Source organism: Gorilla gorilla, chromosome 2, assembly GCF_029281585.2.
Source record: "Gorilla gorilla gorilla isolate KB3781 chromosome 2, NHGRI_mGorGor1-v2.1_pri, whole genome shotgun sequence".
NCBI classification, from domain to species: domain Eukaryota; kingdom Metazoa; phylum Chordata; class Mammalia; order Primates; family Hominidae; genus Gorilla; species Gorilla gorilla.
This window is the reverse complement of record NC_086017.1, coordinates 206227853-206250101: the sequence shown is the minus strand read 5'-3', so window position 1 is coordinate 206250101 and position 22249 is coordinate 206227853. Positions and strand designations below refer to the sequence as shown.

Sequence of the window (22249 nt, the reverse complement as noted above, 5' to 3'; positions counted from 1 at the left end):
AGTAAACACTAGGACAAGTTATTAGGAAGAGATTACCTGTCTGATTGATTGACTGTATTCTTAGGGCTCCTCATAGCACTATACAGATAAATTGGAATTTTCAGAAAAAAAATTGAATGAATATTAATAATAACAGTGGAGGCTGGTATCAAGAGAAGGGACACAGAAGAGACAGTTGGGAGGAGTGAGAAGCAAAGCTTCAGCTGGCCAGGCATGGTGGCTCATGCCTTTAATTCCAGCACTTTGGGAGGCCAAGGCGGGTGGATCACGAGGTCAGGAGTTCGAGACCAAGATGGTGAAACCCCGTCTCTATTTTTTTTTTTTTTTTTTGAGACGGAGTCTTGCTCTGTGGCCCAGGCTGGAGTGCAGTGGTGGGATCTCGGCTCACTGCAAGCTCCGTCTCCCGGGTTCAAGTCATTCTCCTGCCTCAGCCTCCCAAGTAGCTGGGACTACAGGTGCCCGCCACCACGCCTGGCTAATTCCCGTCTCTATTAAAAATATAAAAATTAGCTGGGCACGGTGGTGGGCACCTGTAATCCCAGCTATTCAGGAGGCTGAGGCAGGAGAATCACTTGAACCCAGGAGGTGGAGGTTGCAGTGAGTCGAGATCGTGCCACTGCACTCTAGCCTGGGTGACAGAGCAAGAGTCTGTTTCAAAAAAAAAAAAAAAAGCTTCAGCCAGTGTTGTGGGTTAGAGGACCCAGGTCCATGGAGAGGTTATCACCAGCGCTTCACTCACTCAGCAAAGATTTATTCAGTTTCACCTGTGAGCCAAGTCTTGCCTAGGTGCTAGGGACATGGGGGTTAGAAAAACAGATGGGGTCGGTCTCTGTCCTCATGGAATGTACAGTGAAGATAGACATTAAGCAGATAATGGGAACAGCTGCAATAAGGGCAATGAAGGGGAAGTCCAGGTGCTGCCCGAGTGGGGGATTCAGGATGTGTGGGGGGGATTGTTACTAAAGACTTCCTCCAGACAGCGACATTTAAGGTGAGACAAGTGGGTGGGACTTAGCCAGGCCAAGACACGGAGGAAGAAGAGTGAGGCCGAGAGCATATTGAGTGGAAAAGCTTTGTGGGTGGAAGGAGCTTGATGTGCCCCAGAAGCTGAAGCCTTAGCTGCCTGGAGCACACCCCGGTCAGGCTATTCAGGGCCTTGAAAGCTGTGCCAGGGATTGGGGACTTTATCCTGGGGACAGTGGGATTTGCAACCACTGGTGGCATTTTAACCAATGGAGTAATATGGTTTGCATTTTCATCCAGTGACTTCAGTACTTTTGCATGCGTTCTTCTGTGGGATGGACCTGAAAGAATGGTCTGGACTTGAGGATCCCTGGAGAGCGCAGTGAAGCTCAACGAAGAGTTCCATTTGTTGGGTTGTGGTGAGGGAACCAGCAATGGAAGGTTTTGAAGAGGGGAATGACATGTCTGGGAGCAGCTCTGTGGTGGCTTTCAAAAGTTCTGGGGAAACTGGATCATGTAACAGAAGGCAGCTGAGGAGGCGGTCCAGGCACTTAGGAGCACAGTGGCCTGGACTTCTTAGGTGAGAGGGGAGGTTGAGAGCTCGTGGTAGATGTTGCAGGGACCCTAGAGCCAGAAAGCTGTGGACTGGTCTTCAGAGCTTGAGGGCCAAGGGAGCAGGAAGCCTTCACAGGAAAAGAAAGGTCTGAGTGAAAGTGACTGAAGAGAGGTGGGAAAGGGAAGGGAGAGGCCTCTGGTCTTGTTGTGCAAGGAGAGGGAGTGTCCAGGTATGTAGATGGGGTGTGAGCCTCTTTTAGAGAAGTAAAGGTTGGGCTCACTTGCAAGCACTCAGGAAGGACCGGAAGGAAGAAAGTGAAGATGCCGTCCCCATTGTGTCCCTCAGCGCCCGGAGGGTGTGTCGACCTGCTCCTCAGGCCAGGCCAGCCCAACACCTGTGACTAACATGACCTCAGAGTCTAAAATAATGTATGCCACAGCTCTGAAGTCAGAAGGCTGATTTTTATAAATCAGCACAAATTGACCTTATTACCCATGGTCTTTCAGTGACCTCAGAAATCAAAGTGAAAAAAAAAAAAACCCAGCCCTAAACCTCTCTGGACCAAAGTTTTGCTCCTGAAGCAGGACCCCAAAATACTAGTGGCCTATTTTCTGCTCAAGTCTCTCTGTCCTCATGGTTCTGGAGAATGTCCTTTCAGTATCTTTATTCCTCCCCCGTTTCACTGCAGATGTGCTCCAAGTTTCATGTTCCAGCAATCAGATGACCATGATGGAATATTCCCTGAGCTGGTGTTTCCATTCTTTAGTCTAAGTTCTAAGACACTGAGCATTCCAAAACCCCTACTGTTCTGTTTCCCAGAACAGACCTTTCTTCCCTACTCTCCAGCACCCTCTCTTCCTTCCCCTTTCCTTTCCTTTTCTTTTTCTTTTTTCCTTCCTTCCTTCCTTCCTTCTTTAATGGGAGTGAGGTCATTTGTGGAGCTGTCACTGCTCTGCAAGAGGGCAGGCATGAGGGGTGCCAGGCCCTCCTGACTTCTACCTTCTGATTTGTATGGTTTGTAAAATGAGCTGTATAAATGCCCAACATTTGATCAAACGAAACTGAAAGGATGATTGATGATGCAGGGATCAAACTTACCATTTGAATGTAGACCATTTTATTGGTAAAGATGAATGAGAATGATTTGGCCTGAAAGGGAACTTCAGATTTTTTTCCTAATTGAAGTAGTCACTTCTTTCAGAATGCTAAGTTCCCTGGAATATTTTCCCAGCCTACTGTGTCTATGATAGACTCAAATATTGGAAGTTTTACCGGCTGTGTGTGGGGTGGGGAAGGAATTCTGTTGGTTCTCTGGTGAGTCCTGAAGAGACCTTGTTTCTGGGTAAGTAGACCTAATCAGGGAGACTTAAACGTTTCTTGGGGCGTTCTTCCAAACCATTTTGAGGATTTTCTTAAACTTCCAGAATTAGGAGGCCATTTATTAAGATAGTCTGAGGTATGGTGTCAGCCAACAAGGTGAGTTGGGATTTTAATCATGTTTTTGGTTTAAAGGCAAAGGTTTAATCATGTTTTCGGTTTAAAGATCATGCCATTCAGTTAGCCCTTTGTTATGATCTAAAGGTGTCTGACAGCTTGAAATCCAAAAGGAGGTCAACTGAGGTATGGAGAGCTCCACATATTGGGCTAAAAGCCAGTCACATTTAGCATTTTGGAAAGTTATGTGAAAAATTGATATCATCTGTTGTAAAAATGAAGCAATTGCCAAGCTTGTCCATTGTTCTTTTGCACTGAATTAACTCACTCTTAATAAAAGGACCGACACAGGGCCTTACACGGGTGGTCTTTGTGCTGGGCCCACCTGTGTATCTTGCTCTGATGGTTGTCTTTGCTCATAGCTCAATGATGCTGATTAAATGAGTTTAAGTGTGCTGGACAGTGTTGCACAAACTAGGCCATTTGTGTGTCTTTTCTCTTTCTCTTCCTTTGTAGATTATAAATTCAGCCTGTATTCTAACAAAAGATTTTCATTCCAGAATTTAAGGCAGTGTTCTTCTCTCAAAATGATATGCCTCACAGATGGTCTAGGGCAGCCAAGTGGATCACATAGCCCTTCGATCCTGGGAAGTGTCAGGCCTTCCAGTTTTTTTCTGACCATTCAACCTTCACACTGGTTCCCTTCTAGTCTTGGAGTGTTGAGGGGTAGAGTCCTAGTTGGTCCCAAATTGCCCCTTTCCAGGGGACCAGGGTGGGTAACAGTTGGGTTCTGGGCTCCTTGGTAGTTTCACTCCCTTCCTGTTTGCAACCATAGCAGAGCTTTGGATCATTCTGGAGGGACTTGAGTCCCCTGGATTCCTGAAAATGACCTGACCTTTTTGGATTCCTAGAACCAGACCTTCTTGCAGTGGCCACAACAGATGGAAGCCAATTTTTCAGAGACCCCAAGAACAGACCAATCGTAGCCTGAATCCCAAGAGTTCAGTGGGAGACACACTGTATTCGTCTGTTCTCACACCGCTACGAAGAAATACCCAAGACTGGGTGATTTATAAATGAAAGAGGTTTCGACTCACAGTTCCACATTGTTTAGGAAACTTACAATCATGGCAGAAGACAAAGGAGAGGCAGGCACCTTCTTCCCAGGGGTCAGGAGGGACTGAGGGCCAGTAGGGGAAATGCCAGATGCTTATCACACCATCAGATCTCATGAGAACTGACTATTACTAGAACAGCGTGGGGGAAACTGCCCCCATGATCCAATCACTTCTTACCAGGTCCCTCTCACGATGCATGGGGGTTATGAGGATTACAACTCAAGGTGAGATTTGGGTGGGGACACAGCCAAACCACATCACACACAATGAGTGGAACAGGGTAATGAATTTAGAGCCCCAAACCTGAACCCCATTCTTGCTTTCTCATTATATGAGCTCATCAATTATTTGTCCTGCCCGAGCTTCCGTTTCTTGACTTATAAAATGAGGATAAGAACATGCACATCACAAGGCTTTATAGAAAAGAAAGGAGATGAAGTGTGTAAAAACAAGATATAAGCTATCATAACATAGTTAATCTCCTTTACTCTATAGATTTAGGAATTCTTCTATTGTTGGTACATACGTTAGTACAGGCACATTAGAAGTTTCTCAGTAATTTTTTGGGGTTCAGGGAGTTGTTTTGGCAGCCCCATGCTAAACGTTTTAATCCTTACCGTTTATAGGGAGGCAGTTGTTTTTATTGTTGAGAGAAAAAATAGATTTCACATAAAGGGATGAAAAATGTAAGGTCTTTTGTTCTTTTTATTAATTTCCTTCCTTTCGTCAGTGACTTTTTGTATTAAGATCTACACTCTTGATGGGGAAAGCAGACCTCGGCTTATTGCTAGGTTTCAGGGGAGTGGGGGAGGAGGGAGAATGAAAAACAAGCAGGATGTTTCCTCCTCCACGGAGCTGTTCATAAGCTTTTGGCAGCGTGAGTAACACACTGTGCTCGTCTAGTGAGTCTGGCTCTGCGGCTCTGAGGCTTTTGCCCATTTGCATATAGGACTAATTGATGTATTGGGAGAATGAGACTTAGAACCTTTAGGATGGAGATGTTACCTTCCAGTCTCTTGTATAGTAAAAGCTGCTATGATTACTTTCAGTAGATAAACAAGTTGCTTTATGTAGTTGTCCTCGTCAGGTAATAGCAGCAGCAGCAGCAGCAGTGACAGTTGACATTAATTGAGCAGTTATTAGAGGTTAGTCACTATTCTAAGTGCTTTACATGCGCTGATTCCCGATCTGCACTGCCACCATATAAGGTAGGAAGGCGGATACGGTAGTTTCCCATCTTGAAGGCGAGAGAATCCAGCACAGAGGGGTTAAATGACCTGCCCGGGAGCACACACCTCGTTTAGGGGCTGGCACAGTATCTGGAAAGATGATGACTAGGTTTTGGGGTGTTGGATTAATGAGTGAATGAGTAAATATGCCCTTCACAGTGTCTGTCACAAGGCAAGGACTCAACAAATGGCAGTTTTTAGTCATATTGCTCTGGAATTGGACCAGAGAACTGGAGTGTTTGTTGAGATAGAAAGAAGGTGTGTTTGTAGTAGCATATTTTATTGGAGACCTTGGGTGACCAGCTTTCTCAAGAAAAATACGGAAGCTCATTAGGAGCTAACCTCTGACTTTAGCTTGGGCAGTTTACCCATTGTCCGTGAGTTAGGCCATTCATTCATCTTCCCCTCTTATTTCCATGTATTATGCAGTGGTTAAGGGTATCAGCTGTGGGAGGAACAGCCCTGGTGCAAACCCCAGCACTGCCAGATACCACCTGTGGGCACTTAACCACTTGGGCCCAAGACTTCTCCTCTGAATTGAGGGTGAGAGGATCCAGCACACGGCTGGATACATTATCCATGGAAATACACCTGTCTCGAGGGTTGTTGTGAACACCAAGTGAGCTTATATACAGGAACAGCTTCCAACAGTACCTGGCACACAGTAAGCACTCAAGCAGTGTTACCTGCTCACACCATGATTGTGGATATCTATTATTGTCCACTTCCTCAGTCCCCTGCCACAGCCTTCAGAGAATTTGAGGTGTTCACTAAAATGACACAAAGGTGAAAAAACAAAACCAAGTAGACACTCAGGGTCGGGGGGTAAATGTGTAGAAGATGAAAGTGTAGACCTCATAGAAAAAGACATAAAGGCACGCCTGGTGGCAAAACACGCTCCGCAGCCCCGCAGCCACGCAGCCACGCAGCCACGCAGCCACGCAGCTGGTGTGAAAAGGGAGATTGTCATCCTTTATGGAGCCGTCGTTGCCAGAGAGAAGGAAGCAAGTCAGTCCTCAGGAGAAGCACAGTGTTCTCAAGCACCGACTTCTCAAATAAATTACCTTTATTTCTCTTTTTAGAACATGTTCTCTAAGTGCTACACACCTGGCCACAGGTGGGCCCCATCAAAGGCTCAGATGCTCCGGCCTTGTCTTTCCCTCTCACGGCCTGGAGTCACCACCCTTTAGCCCTTTGTCTGAACTGAATTCCTTGAAATCAGTTGGGTGTTTTATATTTTGGTTTGTGGTCAAACCTCATTAGCCAAGAAGGGATGAACCATACCACTTACTAAAGGTCTGGGCGACAGTGACCTTGAGGACCCCTCACGAGCAAAATCCTGAGGCAGGACTAGGGACAGGCCTTGGAGCTTCTCCCGAGGAGGGCCGGCGCTGCCCTTGCTCCTGGCGAGCAGGTGTGTGCTTGCAGGGGTGGGGGCAGTGGGCAGGCTCCTTTCCCGTCTGCTTGTGTGTGTCCAGAGCTGTCAGACCCATGTTCCTGGTCACGTTTGCAGTGGCACGGGGTGCTCCAGCCACCGCCGTCTGGTGCTCTTAGCCAGACGGGGCCACATCACGCTCTGGAGAGGGCTGGGAAGGGCCTTAGGGTCTGGCCTCAGATGCTGACCCTTATCTGTTTGTTTGCTTCTTTTCAAGGGCTACAGAGCCAGGAAGAGGAGCATAGAAAGAAAAAGGAACAGGAAATTGTTCAAAAGAAGTTCATGAAATGAGAAAAGCAGCAGGAAACAGCTCGGGAATCGGGGAGGCTGCAGCCGAAGGAAGTGTGTCTTGAGGACCAGGCAGGCCAGAGGGATAAATCATCCAGACCTTTGTGGCTCCTTCCTTCTGGGCTCTCATGAGTTGGGTCCCCAGGATGGAAGGGACCTTTCCTGTAACTGAGGGACCGAGTGTGCCACTCACCGCCCCTGGCGTCAGTGCAGAGACGGGGATCTGGCGTTAGAAATGACTGTGCATAAGCCAGACCACGCCAGGCCTGCTACGCAGCCGCCTCCCTCCCTGCCCCTCTTGTTTGCTCCCCTCCTTCCATGACGGGTCAGCGGTTCTCTGCCAGAACCCCACTGCTTGGGGCCGCTCAGAGATTCTTCCATCCCTCACCAGGCGCTCCGTCACTCAGCCTCACCCTGGCCCGACTCTGCCTGCAGTGTGGAGTCCCGGCCTGGAGCCTGCCTGTGTTGGGGGAGACAGTGGGAGGGAGAGGAGGAAGCAAAGGCCCGAGGGAGCACGGGGAGGCATCCTCAGGGGCCCACGCATCAGTCACAGCATGGGCGATGCAGGGCAGGTTTCCTGGCTCAACACCACACTTAGGAAATCCTTTGTTAATTGTGACTCGTTTTTAAATTTGTCCCATATCTCTACGGCTGTAAGTGGAATCTGGAAAATCACCTTTTTTGTGCTTTTCTCACGGGCAGGATGAAACTGAGTTCCCAGTTAGAAACTGCTTACCTCTCGGTGTGGGCTGTTTGCCTCCGATTTGTTTCTGTTTTTGGGGTTTTCCTGTTGGAATTGACTAGTGGACTTACAAGCTGACGGTGTCCATTCTGGGGCCAATGTCTCCTCAGTGTTCCTCCTCCACACACGCAGGCCTCTTCAGCCGACTGATTCTTTGGCCAGTGTTCAAGTTGAGTGTAAATAGGACGTGACTGAAAACCAGTTCTTGAGCTTCCATATCCTTTTCTGGTCAGAGTATTGAACACTGCAGTTTTTAGTGGAGTTAAGGGAGTTGTTGAATTGGGTCAGAGCGTTTTGGGGCTGGAAAAACTCTGAGGTACGATCCCATCATGAGTTCTTTTTTTTTTTTTGAGACGGTGTCTCACTCTTGTTGCCCAGGCTGGAGTGCAGTGGCGCGATCTCGGCTCACTGCAACCTCTGACTCCCTGGTTCAAGCGATTCTTCTGCCTCAGCCTCCCGAGTGGCTGGGATTACAGGCACGTGCCACCATGCCCAGCTAATTTCTGTATTTTTAGTAGAGACAGGGTTTCACCATATTGCCCAAGATGGTCTTGATCTCCTGACCTCATGATCCGCCCGCGTCGGCCTCCCAAAGTGCTGGGATTACAGGCGTGAGCCACCGCGCCCGGCCCCATCATGAGTTCTTGAATCTCCTCCATGGCCTCCCTGGAGTGTGGAGTTGTCCAGTGGAAACTACGTGAAGGCCCAGGGACAGGGAGCTGCCACCTTCAGAGTAGCCTCTTCCATCTTCAGACATATTTTAGAAAACTCTTTCTTATGTTTTCCAAAACCTGCTTTTATCTCTTGATGCTTCAGCTCTCGACCTCAATGAAGAAGCCTATTTCCTTTCTTTTACAAAATCAGAGAGAGCCTTCCATCAGGGGAAACAGTCCCGGCTTCCCCATGTGCTCCCTGGCGGAAATATCTCTAGGTTCCCTGCTCTCCAGATACCTGCTTCTGAATGCACAGCAGTTGGTCTCTGCTCCCCTCAAGTACAGGGCCCAGGTGTGAAGACCGTGCTCCAGAGCTGGGTACTGGGAGAGGGCAGACACAAACCGGAGTGCAGAGTACAGGGCTATTCTCAGCTCCCTGCCTGAAACCAGGGAGCCCTGCCTCTGCTGATGGAGCTGCGCCAAGTCCATATTTGATGGCCGCGTCCTGCTGGAGACACTGAGTTTGCAGTGGCACCAAATCCTCTGTGTGTGCCCTTTGTTGTGGCCACTCCACATTTCCAGGATGGTCTCCACCCAGAATTTGATTTGAACGTTGAGACCACATAATAGGGTTTTCTGGAGAGAGCAGGGCCGGCTTCTCAAGCTGGTCTGAAAATGAAAGACAGGGAAGAGAAAGGAGAAAGGAGACTGGTCTGGGCATTGTATGGTGATTAGGGGTTAGGTTTGGGCGAGGGTTCCGTGTGGGCAGGGGCTTACATGGTTTGAACCTTCTGCTGCAGCCAAGCGGGAGAGCATCCAGACTTTCTTATCAGCTTGCCCAGATGTGGGGCAGAAGGGGAAGAGCGAGGGATGGGGCTTAAAAAAAAAAAGCTGTCAGCAGTTAAAGAGCAAAAAATGGAGTCAGACTGTCATACCTCCTTTTCATTTGTTTTCTATCAAGATAAAATGTTTACATACAATGAAATGCACAGGTCTTAAGTGTGTAGTTCAGTTAGTTTTGACAAACTTATATACCCTTGTAACTGATACTCCAGTCAACAAAAGCAACATTTCCATCCCTCTTTTTTTTTTAAGAGACAGAGCCTTGCTCTGTCACTCAGGCTGGAGTGCAGTGGCATGAACACAGCTCACTGTAACTTCCAACTCCTGGACTCAAGCAATTCCCCCACTTCAGCCTCCTGAGTAGCTGGGACTACAGGCGCATGCCTAGCTCGTTTTTTTATTTTTTATTTTTTATTTTTTTATTTTTTTTGTAGAGATGGGATCTTGCTGTGTTGCCCAGGCTGGTTTTCAAACACCTGCACTCAGCGATCGTCCTCCCTCAGCCTCCCAAGGTGCTGGAATGATCACTGTGAGCCACCGTACCTGGCTGTCTCCCCATTTTTTGAGGCTACTGCTAAGGCAGGTCTCATGGCCATGAACTTGTGTGGTTGGTTGGCATGATGCCACTGCAGGGCTTTCATATTCAGCCCAAGTTTGAGTTGGTGCATTGATCCTACCCCACCAGCTTGTGTCAGAGACTGATTCTTCTGCCCTTTCTGTTTGCCATTCTGTGTCTCTGTTTCATGCTCTTGGCAAGCCTGGTAAGTATCTTTCTCTATCTTCTAGTAAGTCCTTGATGAACATATTCAAGATTCAAGAGAGAATCTTGAATTCATTCATTTGAGGTCATCTTGAAATTGAGGTCCTCCTTCAGATCCTGTTCTGGAGGCCAGGGATAAAAGGGCAAGATACAGTCCATACCTCTGTGGGCCTCACTGTCTAGGAAGCATCACAGATGCACAAATGCCTAAATATAAGACTGTGTGCATATGCAGTAGAACTATGCGAGTTAATACCGTAAGGGAGCAAGTGATTCTGCACGGACAGCCTGGGAAGCCCACAGGAGGTTGAGGAGTTCGGCAGAAGGGCTCCTGTAGAAGCCTGAGGGAGGGACACAGCCTTTATGAGCAGGACCCTTCCCTTTCCCTGGAGTAACCCCTGGCTGGTAGTGCTGATGTGAGAGCCCAGCGAGGAGGGCGGCATGTGGTCCCCGACCTGCTGTTGGGGGGGAGGTGGGATGTCAGCAGCGGTAGCAGGCCGGGGAGTTAGTCCCTAGGCGGGGGCTTGAGAGTTTCTTGCTGGTTCCAAGGAGTCGGCCTTGTCCTACCTCTCAGATCACCTTTCCAGCAGACCCTGTGGGCCTGTGCTCTGTGAGGTAAGGAGGGTTACCATGGGAACTGTGACTTTTGCATCTTCTTACTGAGCTTTTCATATTGTCAATTCCAACCCCAAACATCTGCCTTTTGCATGTTTAGAGTCCTTAGGTAAGCGTAAGGGAGTGCCAGCTGTGGTGTGGGATACAGATTACTGTCTTGCTTCCTCCAGCTCTCCAGCCTCATCAACATCAACGTATCTCCAAACATGAGGAACTGGAGAAGCTAGGGAGCTTAATAAACATGATAAATTAATCAAATTATACCAGTGTGTCAGAGGGGTGGAACGTACTGATGGCGCACAAGCAAGATTGTTGTGTTTGAAACCGAAGACAGAATATTCAAGATCTGCTTCTCATCTCATTTCATACCAGTTCTTTTCAGATCATGGGGGAGAAGGGTGATCACAGAGGATCAGAATTACTGGGAGGGGATTTAAGCATTCTACGCACCCCTCCTCTACCCAGGATTATAATATGCATGCCAGGGCAGGGAAACGTCACCTCTTCTCCCTTTCAGGTCATTACTGGAATGTGGTCCTGTTGTTAAAATTATAGCCTGGGCAACATGGTGAAACCCTGTCTCCACAAAAAATACAGAAATTAGCTGGGCATGGTGGTGCACACCTGTAGTCCCAGCCACTTGGGAGGCTGAGGTGGGAGGATCATCTGAGCCCAGGAGATGGAGTTGCAGTGAGTTGGCATCATGCCATTGCACTCCAGCTTGGGCGATAAGAGTGAGACCCTGTCTCAAAAAAAAATAATTCTGTCATATCTTTTAGGTGTGTGGGCAGAAAAAAGATTGTGTCTACTCACCTTATCAATTTCTTGACTTAAGCTGCTACGTATACGCTGATGACTTCTGTGTTAGTAAGGCTAGACTAAGCTGGGCTGTAATAACAAACATGACTGAAATTTCTGTAACTTCATACATAATTTTTTTTTTCTTTCCCACACAAATGTCACTCTGGATGCATTGGCTCTCTAGGACATCTTCCTTTTAAGCAATGACTCGGGAATCAAGGCCACTTCCATCCTGTAACGACACCATCTGGAGCATGTGGCTTCCAGGGGAGCAGTGGCTGAGGCCCTGCAGTGGCTTCTCACTGCTACAGTCCAGAGTTGCACACAGCACTTCTGCTCATAGTCCATCAGCCAGGAGCTAGTCATGTGGCCACCTCGCTGCAAGGATCCAGGAAGGCAGAGTGCGGGTGAGCACTAGCGATGTCTGTTACTACTGTGTCCATCTGAGACCTGCTTCTGAAACACCCAGACCCGTATCCTAACTACCCCTAGGAATCTCCATCTGAACAGCCCATGGGTGCAGCAAAGTCAACATGCAACACAGAACTCATTGTCTTCCTCTCCCCAAATGTGCCCTTTCCAAAGCTTGGCTAATGACAGGTTGCCTGAGCCAGAAACAAAGGAATAGTCTTAGACTTCCCTTCTGTCCGCATTCCCCCAGTTCCATCTCACACATGTCTCCTGAGAGCTTCTGCCCTCTGCTCCTGTCCGCCAGGCTGGTGCTCAGCCAGTGCACGTTGCGTGGCCCGCCTGACTGTAGAAGAGCCTCTCTTGTTATGGGGAGAGGACTTCTCTGTCTTCCGAGGACTTAGGCCGAGCATTAGTGCTTGTGTGTACTTCCCTGACCGCTCTGCCCTGGCAGAATTTGATGCTCAACAACTGTGGCTCTGAGGGCACAGCCCCGATTGCTCTGGGGTAGAGCTTTTTCATAGTTGCTCTAAGTTTCTTAAACGGAGAAGCTCTTTACCAAGTGAACCTGGTTCTGTGAGTCTTGTATTTCCTCCTTTTAAAAAATAATAGTTGTTGTTGAATGTGTGCTAAGGGACAATCCAAGCCCTCATGGAGCTTACAGTCTTATGAGAGAGGCCAACCATAGATAAGTAAACAAACAGATGTACAACTGTGGCTGGGCACGGTGGCACACTCATGTAGACCCAGCTACTCAGGAGGCCAAGGAGGGAGGATCGCTTGAGTCCAGTCCGAGACCAGCTCAGGCAACATAGTGGGACCCAATCTCTATGAAAAGAAGAAGGAGAAGGAGAAGAGGAAGGGAAAGGGGACGAGGAGGAGGCAGCCAAGGGGAGGAGGAGAAGGAGGAAGAGGAAGAAGAGAAAGGGAAGGGAAGGGAGGGAGGGAAGGAAAGGAGGGAGGGAAAGAGGGAAGGAAAGGAAATAGCTAGGCATGGTGGCATGCTCCTATAGTCTCAGCTACTCAGGAGGCTGAGGCAGGAGGATCACTTGAGCCCAGGAGTTCAGGACCAGCCTGGGCAACATAATGAGACTCTGTCTTTTAAAAAAAATTAAAATTAACCGGGTGTAGTGGTGTGCACCTGTGGTCTCAGCTGTTTAGGAGGCTGAGGTGGGAGGATCACTTGAGCCCGGGAAATCAAGGCTGCAGTGAGCTGTGATTGTGCCACTGCACTCCAGCCTGGGTGACCAAGGGAGACCCTATCTCAGAGAAAAAAAAAAAAAAAAAAAAGGTATAATTGCCAACTGTGGGAAGTCCTAAGAAGAAAAAGAGTAGACTGCTGTGAGGAAGAGAGCCCGTGTGGTTCCTCTTCCCAGGATCCACTCTTCTGCCTCCTCCGCAGAGGAAGAGTGAAAACCTCATTTTCTTTTGAGGCTCTAGACAAAGGGTCTCTAGACAAAGATGGGGTGGTATGTGGAAGGTTTCCTGATTGCCAGTAGCAAGGCTGGCAGGAGGCTGGCTTATATGAAGCTGACCAATGAAATGATCTACAGCCCTCGTTAAAAAAAGAAAAAATCACCAGAGAAGTGTCTTCCTGGCCTGGTGTCCTCCTCCTGCCCTGAGCTTCCTCTCCATCCTCTGACTGGGGGACTCTGAGTATGTCACTCTGCTCCTGCAACCCGAGGGAGCCAGCGGCTGTTCTCCCCAGTGCCTACTGACACAGCCCCTAGTCTCGTGACCTGGGGAAGACCCCAGCAATGACATCTCCACACTTCCTGTCAGGGAAATGAGGTCATTGCCACTCATGGCCCATAGGAGGGACTCCCTGGTGGGAGCTGGGTGCTCTCCTGGACAGCGAGCCGGTGCGGGATGGCCTGAGATGCAAAGCTCCTTCTGCTTTCTAAAGTGAAGTTCACTTTATCCACGATGCCTTTCAGTAGGATTCCCCTGAGCCCGTACTTTACCCCGAGTCAGTGGACTACTGTGGTGGGGAGGGTGGAGGAAGGGAATTTGGAAAAGTGGGAAGCTCACTGGCCATTTGAAAACCAGAAGGGAAAATGAAAGGTCTTTAAAATGATGCTTTTAATCATTAGGAGCATACGATTCAGTGAATAAAAATAGAGTTTCATGCCCGCTTTTAGGTGCATAGCAAGGCTGCGCTGGGAGCTGTTCTTCCGCCCAGTCTTATATGAACCAGAATGTTACTTAGTGTCGAGCACCTCCTAGGTAACAGCACAAAGGAGAATGAGGCCAGGAGCAGAACCAGACCATAATGGCCAGGCAGATGCTGGGGGAGGAGACGCTGCGTCTTTCCCTGAGCCTTCCTGGTATTTTCTTTCCTTGAGGAGTAGCAGCTACACTCTCTGTCTTTGGACCCCAGCCTCACAAAAGTTAGCCAGGGGACCTAAAATGCAGGGGAGATGCGGTTCCCTAGTGGGAGAGCTCTATGACATCTCTCAGGGTGAGCATCTCCACTGTTGGGAGCACTGTCTAGAGAGCCAGAGCTCCTGATGGACTCGCAAGATGTGTACCAGGATGCCAGGATCAGGGTAGAGGCATGGAGAGGTGCCAAGTCTTGAAAATAGGGGTGTCGATCAGCCCCGGGGGGCTGCCAAACCACTCCTCTCTAATGCCTAAAGCCCCTCACCCAATCAGGTGTGTCCACCTAGCTCTCTAGCCATGGCTTTAAGCTTTAATACCTTTCTTCCTCACTCACCCATGCTCCGACTCCACTGGTTCTCCTCCCTGCTTTTTAACAGAAATGTGCTAAATGCATTCCTTGATTTTTCACTAGTGACTCCCTTTGCCCTCTTTCCCCAAATCTTTGCATTTCTGTTTCCCCACAGTTCAAGTTTCAGCTCAAATGTTGCCTTTTGAAAAGCCCTTTCCTGACTATCCGATGCCAGTAGCTCTCACAATGTCACATTCTCCCCCATCACCCTATTTTATTTTCTCCGAAACACTTACTGCCATCTGAGGCCATCTTGTCTACTCTGTAAGTTACAGGAGTGGGACCCCTGCCTGTCTTTCCCCTGCCTTATCTGCAGTGGCTAGAGCTGTGCCTGGTACACAGTAGGGGTGTAATAAATATTCATTGAATGATTGAAAGAATGCAAAGTTGTTAGTCATGAACAGGGAAGGCATCCATGTCTTAGAACTTTGCAGTGCGTTGTTGCTGGCTGCGGGTACTGTTGATGGGACACTCACTCAGAGGTTCCGGCTTGGTAGGTACTTCCCCTGGCCCTGGAGAGAACCTGGGACTGTGCTCACGTTCAGCAGTGCCCAGCTGGGAACTTCTTGGGGCAGTGTTTTTCCTCCTGAGCGAAACACTTCGAGCAGCATCTTGTTTCTGTTTTTATTCCAGCATGGCAAGCCTCTCGTTAGGTGCAGGAGGAAACTTTGGTGAAGTTCCAGGTTTTTCTTTTGAAAAGCCGAAGGGCTCTGTCTGTCTTGGAGCAGAAAATCCCAGATCGCCTGGGCTAGAAGTGCTTTTGACCAATTTTGTTAATGTTAAAGGAATTAAAGTTACCAGCCATCATGATGGTACTTAAAATATGAATGAAGGTTTAAGTGTTTTAAAAAGAAAACAAAACTCAAACTGGCTCCCCTGAAAAAGGAACATCCCTTTTCCTTTTGGTACGTGTTCAGCGTTTCTGTGACCACACAATTAACGCCTGGCTTTATAACTGAAATCACTTAGGAATTCTTTTAAGATTGTTCAAATCTTCCATCACTGACAGTTACCAAACTCTGTACCTGGATGTTTATCACTTAACTATTAATGACTCCAGTAAAGTCACAAATAACTGTTGTATGAATTGCACAGAGGCAACCTCATCTCTTGATATTGGACTAGAATATTCAGAAAGCAAACTTGCCCTGACCTGGCATTCTGGGAACCAGACTATGAATACAGACCTGTGGGGAAGCAACCTGTTTTGGAAGAGGAGAGAAAGGGCAGGGCATGGCGTCTCTGCCTTATCAGAGCAGTACACGCTTTTTGTTTGTTTGTTTGTTTGACATCCATGGAGATCGGGAAACTGCAGGTTTAAGAGTACAATCAAGACACCAATAATCCAGATACCACCTGCCTGGATAAGGTTAAAATGTCTTAGTTTCCATAGGAATGCCAAAGTTTTTCGTTCATGCAGGCGTGTAGGAAATTAAACCCCAAGAAAGGCCAAGTCAGATTTCTTAATCCACCCCAAGTGATGACATTTGAAGTTTGGGTTTATGGTTGGAAAGTGACCGGGTAAAAACAGCACTGACTGACTCAACAAATACGCCATCTCGGGCTCCTAGAGCTGTTGGTGTGTGTGGACGCTGGTAACAGACCCCAGGGCTTGGCCGTTCAGAACCTGCCCTCCTTTGGGAAGGGTAGGGCTGCCAGGAGAACTTAGGCTTGCCTGTGGCATCTCCTGCCCAGGTGCCCAGCTCTTTCCATGCCCAGTTCCCGAAGCGTGTGGTCCAGGCTCACCCTGTGCCTTTGCTGGCTGTTAACTCAGAGGGAAGCCCGTTGGCTGCTTTTGCTGTTGGGTTTGGATGGTCTGTATCACTTTAGGCAGTAGCAAGTTCATCACCTTCCACCTCATTGTCTGCAGTGAGGTTTACACAGTCATTTAAATCTGACAGGAAGGGAATTGCTTTGCCTCAGTTTACCTCCCTGGACACAGAGGTTTGACTGAACTTTCCCATTCATGAGCTCGTGTCCTCACCTATTTCTGAGGCTGCTCTTTCATGGCTGGGTTACTTTTTTTTTTTGGTTAAGACGGAGTTTCACTACATTGCCCAGGCTGGACTCAAACTCCTGTGCTCAAAGGATCCTCCTGCCTTGGCCTCGCGAAGTGCTAGGTTTGCAGGTGACAGTCACTGCTCTGGCTTAATGGGTTCCTTTAGGCCTGGAGCTCTGAGAATGCAAATTGGCCTCTGGGAAAGGCTCAGTCTCCGGAGGCTTGAGGATTTTTCTAAGCTGCTCAGATACTCAGAGCATCCGCTCTTTCCAAGATGTACTTGGCAAGAAGAGATGGGGAAATGTAGCATAAATACAGCTAGATGAATGACAGGAGACGAAGCCAGGTGAGATGAACTCTCAGCTTATTGTTTGATTTTTCTTTGAAAAATGCATTTGGAAGCCCAGTCAACCATCTTGTGGTGAGGCAGGAAGGATGCAGAAGCTTGGAGCGCACTTGGCTTTGGAAGAAGGTTGTGTAAATAGGTGCCTCTGTTGACCTTGAGAAGGAATCCTAAAGAAAGTTGCGGTCATGGCTAAATGCCTTAAATCTCATGCACATTCACTAAAAGATGGGTGTTTTCTGTGAGGTAGTTAATTAATTTCTTTTAAAACGTTTTCAAAAGCAATATATGTCCATTTTGGAAACATGAAAAATACTTTAAAAATAATTGCACACTTATTCCAGTGGCATTTTGTATATTTTCTTCTAGTTTCATATGTGTGTGTATATACACACACACACACACACATATATATATATAAAAATATATACATTAACGGCCAGGCGTGGTGGCTCATGCCTGTAATTCCAGCACTTTGGGAGGCCGAGGCTGGCGGATCACTGAGATTGGGAGTTCAAGACCAGCCTGATCAACATGGAGAAACCCTGTCTCTACTAAAAATACAAAATTAGCCGGGCATGATGGCGCATGCCTGTAATCCCAGCTACTTGGAAGGCTGAGGCAGGAGAATCGCTTGAACCTGGGAGGCAGAGGTTGCGGTGAGCCGAGATCGTGCCATTACACTCCGGGCTGGGCAACAAGAGCGAAACTCCATCTCAAAAAAATATATATATATATACATATATATATATATATATACACACACACACACGGTAATATACATTTGACACACCGATACTCCTACATAGAACATATATTACAATATTATATAGTTATAATTTCAAATATTTATCCCTGTGATTACAAAAGTGTGTGTGTGTGTTTGTATATAGTAGAAAACTAGGAAGAATATAAGGAAGAAATTTAAAATACAGTTGCTCCTTTACTTATGGGGGAGGCTATAGCCCAATAAACCTATCGTAAATAAAAAATATCCTAAGTTGAGAATACGTTTGATGCCTTGATAAACCCATCCTAAAGCTGAAACATTGTGAAGTGGAACCGCATTGTGGTGGGGACCATCTATATCTGTGTCCCACTGTGGCATGAGGGGACGTGGCAGCTGGTCTCCAAAGCCAACCCCTAAGGGAGACACCTCCCCGTATGCAGACCTTTGTGTTGGTCCCTCTCCCTGAATCTGGGCTGGCACTGTGGCTTGTTTTGACAAATGGGATGTAGTGGAAGTGATGCCGAGTGCCTTCCAAGGCTGGGTCACAAGAGGCCCTGCCGTTTCAGCCCGGGTCTCCTGGAACACTCACCGTGGCAGACTTCCCCTTGGACCCCGGCTGCCGTGCCGGGATGGAGCCTGAACCTCAGGGAGAGCCCACGTGAGCTCATCAGGATGACAGCTCTGCTAAGCGCGTTGCCGCGGCCAGCAGGGACTGCTGCGACCTGTGTAGCCATCACGGTCGGCCAGCCAGGCTGAGCCTTTAGAGGCCTCCAGCCCAGCCACTGTCTTACTGCATTCGCCCAAAAGACCCCCACAAGCAGACCCTGCTAAGCCTAGGGGACCCACGGAACTGTCAGGGATAGTAATACACTGTTGTTTTAAGCCACTAGGTTTTGGAGTGATTTGTTTCCCAGAAGTAGGTAACTGCACAGGGGGTGGGTGGAATCAGAGGTAAGCCCTGTTTAAAGGGACCACATTGAGGCAAAAGAGCTCAGACTTTGTGATGGGGATGGGGGCTAACTTGCATTTCTGCTGGTCACTCACTGGCCGTGTGACCCTAAGGAGGTTATTACAGGCCACCGTGGACCTGAATTTTCAACATTTGCAAAATAGAAAGTGGGGGCCTTTCAAATATTCCAGGGGCTGGCACACAGTAGGTACTAAGGAAATGTTAGTTTCCATATGGTGATATTTAATCATCATGAGGAATGTTTCAGAAGAGAGGGGAGCTGTCAGTAGTAAGGCGGGTCCCAGCACCTCCCAGTCTCTGGTTCTCCTTCATAGGCAGGGCCCTCTCTCAGCAGGGCCTGCCCATGATTGCTGGGTGACTGGGAAGCAGGGCTGCTGCCCTCAGGACCAGGGTAGGATGGAAGCAGCTGCAGCAGTGGCAGCAGAGGATATTTAGTGGAAAACCCTCCAGTATTTGCATTTTGAGGCTAGGAAAGACACTATTTATTTCTGAACCCTCACATTTAGCATGTGCTTGGCACATAGTAGGGATTTTGTGGCTTGGTTCGCTGGGCATGGGTGAGAACTACGCAATAGAGTATATCTCCTGTGTCTGATGATATATTTGTGCTGTTCTGAGAACAAACAAGGTATGAGTGAGGGGCAAAGACCATTCCTGTTCAGAATCACAGGGTGGTAGGGCTGGGAGGGGTCTCCGACCACACTCATTTCAAACCCCTCATCCTTACAGTCTGCGACAGCTGGTGATGGCTTGCCCATGGTTGGACGCAGTGCCATAGCCAGGCCGGTGAGCCACGGCTCTATCCCAGGGCCCTACCTACTCACACTTGCCTAAAGTCCCTCAGTTCACATTTTGTGAAATAATGGAGAGCCCATGTCAACAGCTGTTTAAAAAAACAAATAGAGGAAAGAAAAGGTGTTCTGCTGCTGCCTGTGGTATGCAGTTATCATTTCTTCATCGAGTATGAGTGGACAGTGATCCTGTATCCTGGAGATTTTTCCAAGAGGGTCATTGCTGCCTCAAGTACTTGGATGATGGGCCCAAAGCTCCAGCCTCAGCAGCTCTGACACTTCTGCCTTGTCCAGTTCCCCTGCCTCAGGCACCACGGAGCCTTCTGGTATTTGCATTTTGGGGAATAGTAGAAGGGAACAATATGCTTGGCACAACCTACTGTAAGTGGGTGATCCCAGGAAGCTCTTCTTGGCTGAGCATGGGTGAGGTCAACACAGTGGAGTAGAATGCCAGCTAATAAATGTAGAAGGAGTGAAGGCATTGGAAAGTCACCTTTTGGCAATCGACATAGCTATATATATATATATATATATATATATATTTGAGATGGAGTTTCACTCTTGTCACCCAGGCTGGAGTGCAGTGGTGTGATCTTGGCTCACTGCAACTTCCACCTCCTGGGTTCAAGTGGTTCTCCTGCCTCAGCCTCCCGAGTAGCTGGGATTACAGGTGCCCCACATCATGCCTGGCTAATTTTTGTATTTTTAGTAGAGATGGGGTTTCACCATGCTGGCCAGGCTGGCCTCGAACTTCTAACTTCAGGTGATCCATCCGCCTTGGCCTCCCAAAGTGTTGAGATTACAGGCATGAGTCACCGCGCCCGGCTCAACATAGTAATAATTTATTTAGACAAGAATCATCAATGGAGGCTAAAACAAACAGGTAAACATTTGTTAGGAGATGGGATATTGTCAGAGTCTTAAAGTATTGCCCACAAAATGTTGTTGTTACAAAGAGAAAAATAGTAGCTTGACTGTGATCAAAGTTAACGTCACAGTGATAGGACACACTGGCACCATGTGCCTGCCGACGTGGCGCTGCGAGAACGCAGCATGGCTTCCGTGGCTTTCCTGACAAAGATGCACAGCCTGCGTCTAGTCAGGAGGAAACATCAGGCAAACCCAGATTGAAGGACTTTTACTAGGTAATTGGCCCATGGCCGGGCGCGGTGGCTCACGCCTGTAATCCCAGCACTTTGGGAGGCCGAGGTGGGTGGATCACAAGGTCAAGAGATGAAGACGAGCCTGGCCAACATGGTGAAACCCTATCTCTACTAAAAATGCAAAAATTAGCTGGGTGTGCTGGGCACCTGTAATCCCAGCTACTTGGGAGGCTGAGGCAGGAGAATCACTTGAACCCAGGAGGTGGAGGTTGCAGTGAGCTGAGATCATGCCATTGTACTCCAGCCTGGTAAAAGAGTGAGACTCCATCTCAAAATCAATAAATCAATAAAAAAAAAATGGCCCATATTCCCCAAATTGTCCTAAGTCCTGGAAAACAAGGAAAGACTGAAGAATCATTTCAGATAGAACACGTGGGACAACTACATGCAATCCGGGGCCAGGAACTGTGTTTTTGTTTTTGGACAACTGACACATTTTGAATGGGACTGTGGATGAAATAGTATTGGGGTGTTACTGCTGGTGTCCTGACTTTGATGTTGTACCGTTGTTCTGAAAGAGAGTGTCCTTGTTTCTTAGGAAGTGCACGCTGAAATATTTATGAGTTAAAACCTTGTTTTCTCTTCGTTTTTTTGCACTCAGCTGCAGTTCTGTCAGTTTGGTGCATTGTATTTTATGTCTTTAATTAAAATTAAAATAACTCAAATGTTATTTAATTAGAAGAAAAACTAATGAATTAAATGAAATTAAAATTTAATTAAAATTGGGAAATAGACTCATTAGTGCTGAAGTGCAGTTTGGTAAACAGAATCTTTGCAATGATGGAGTCTGCTGTGGGAAGTGACTAAGGGGGTTTCTTGGTGGTGAAATGTGTGGGGACTTCTGCTTCATGGGAAGGGGAGAGTCTGTATTTCCAATGAAAATTGGAGCCTGGATTCTCAGCACAGGGGCCAGTCCTGGACTTCCCCGCCTTCCTGTGTCATTCTTACCAGACTCATAACAGGAGGGGCTCCTCTCAACCTTGGTAAACAGAGATGAAAGCAATGAAACTCCACCTGTCAGGGAGGAGGCAGCTAGAGAATGGGGACAGTAAGCCCTGTGTGTGAGGATTCGATGAGGCAAAATATGTAAAGTGTGTAGTCCAGTACCTGAGATATAGGGACTTAATTATCTCCTAGATGATGCTAGATCATCCATCTTTTTTAGAAGATATAGTATCAACAGCACTAATATAACGATGATGATAGATTGTCCATCTTTTTTAGAAGATGTAGTATCAACAGCACTAATATAACGTGACATTTTGTTAGGATTCCTGGCTCAGGAGACAGGAAAGCTGAAGAGCCATTTGACCATTGGCTAGTCAGTTTGCAAACTGTCACAGGGTAAAAGATATTTGCTACTGAAAAGATTAAGGCCATATTTTTTCCTCCTGCTAGAAAAGGTCAGAGAGGTATTTCCGGACTCATAAAGTGGAGAAACATTTTTCTGTGCTGTGATGTGGGTTTCTTCTAGCACAAGGGGTGATGTGGGGCCATTCTTTCCACACCCCTCCATGGTCCCAGGGAGAAGTCAGGCGCTGTGGCTGGGGGTGGATGTCTTCCCCTCGCTGAGAAGCCGGCTGTTCTCTGCCTGGTCCTATTTGCCCTTTCTGGGAGAGGATCTCAGGAGTTTGCGCCTCTGTTGGTTGTTGGTGCTTCCGCCGTAGTTGGCTGGAG

The 22249-nt window shown here is 47.8% G+C and overlaps 1 protein-coding gene across 5 annotated transcripts in view; it reads left to right on the top strand.

Annotated features, from left to right (window-relative positions):
* Nucleotides 1-22249, top strand: part of XXYLT1 (xyloside xylosyltransferase 1) — a 199903-nt gene that overhangs the window by 85660 nt on the left and 91994 nt on the right. For 2 of the 5 annotated variants that reach the window (XM_063704488.1, XM_063704489.1), the window contains exon 3: nt 11622-11844. The exons of 2 other annotated variants lie outside the window; for them this stretch is intronic. In XM_063704488.1, the coding sequence (XP_063560558.1) occupies nt 11802-11844 (43 nt within the window). In that variant the 5' untranslated portion in view covers nt 11622-11801. Of the gene's footprint in view, nt 1-11302; nt 11845-22249 lie in introns of those variants that run through there. One more of the 5 variants, XM_063704487.1, reaches the window with a different exon arrangement.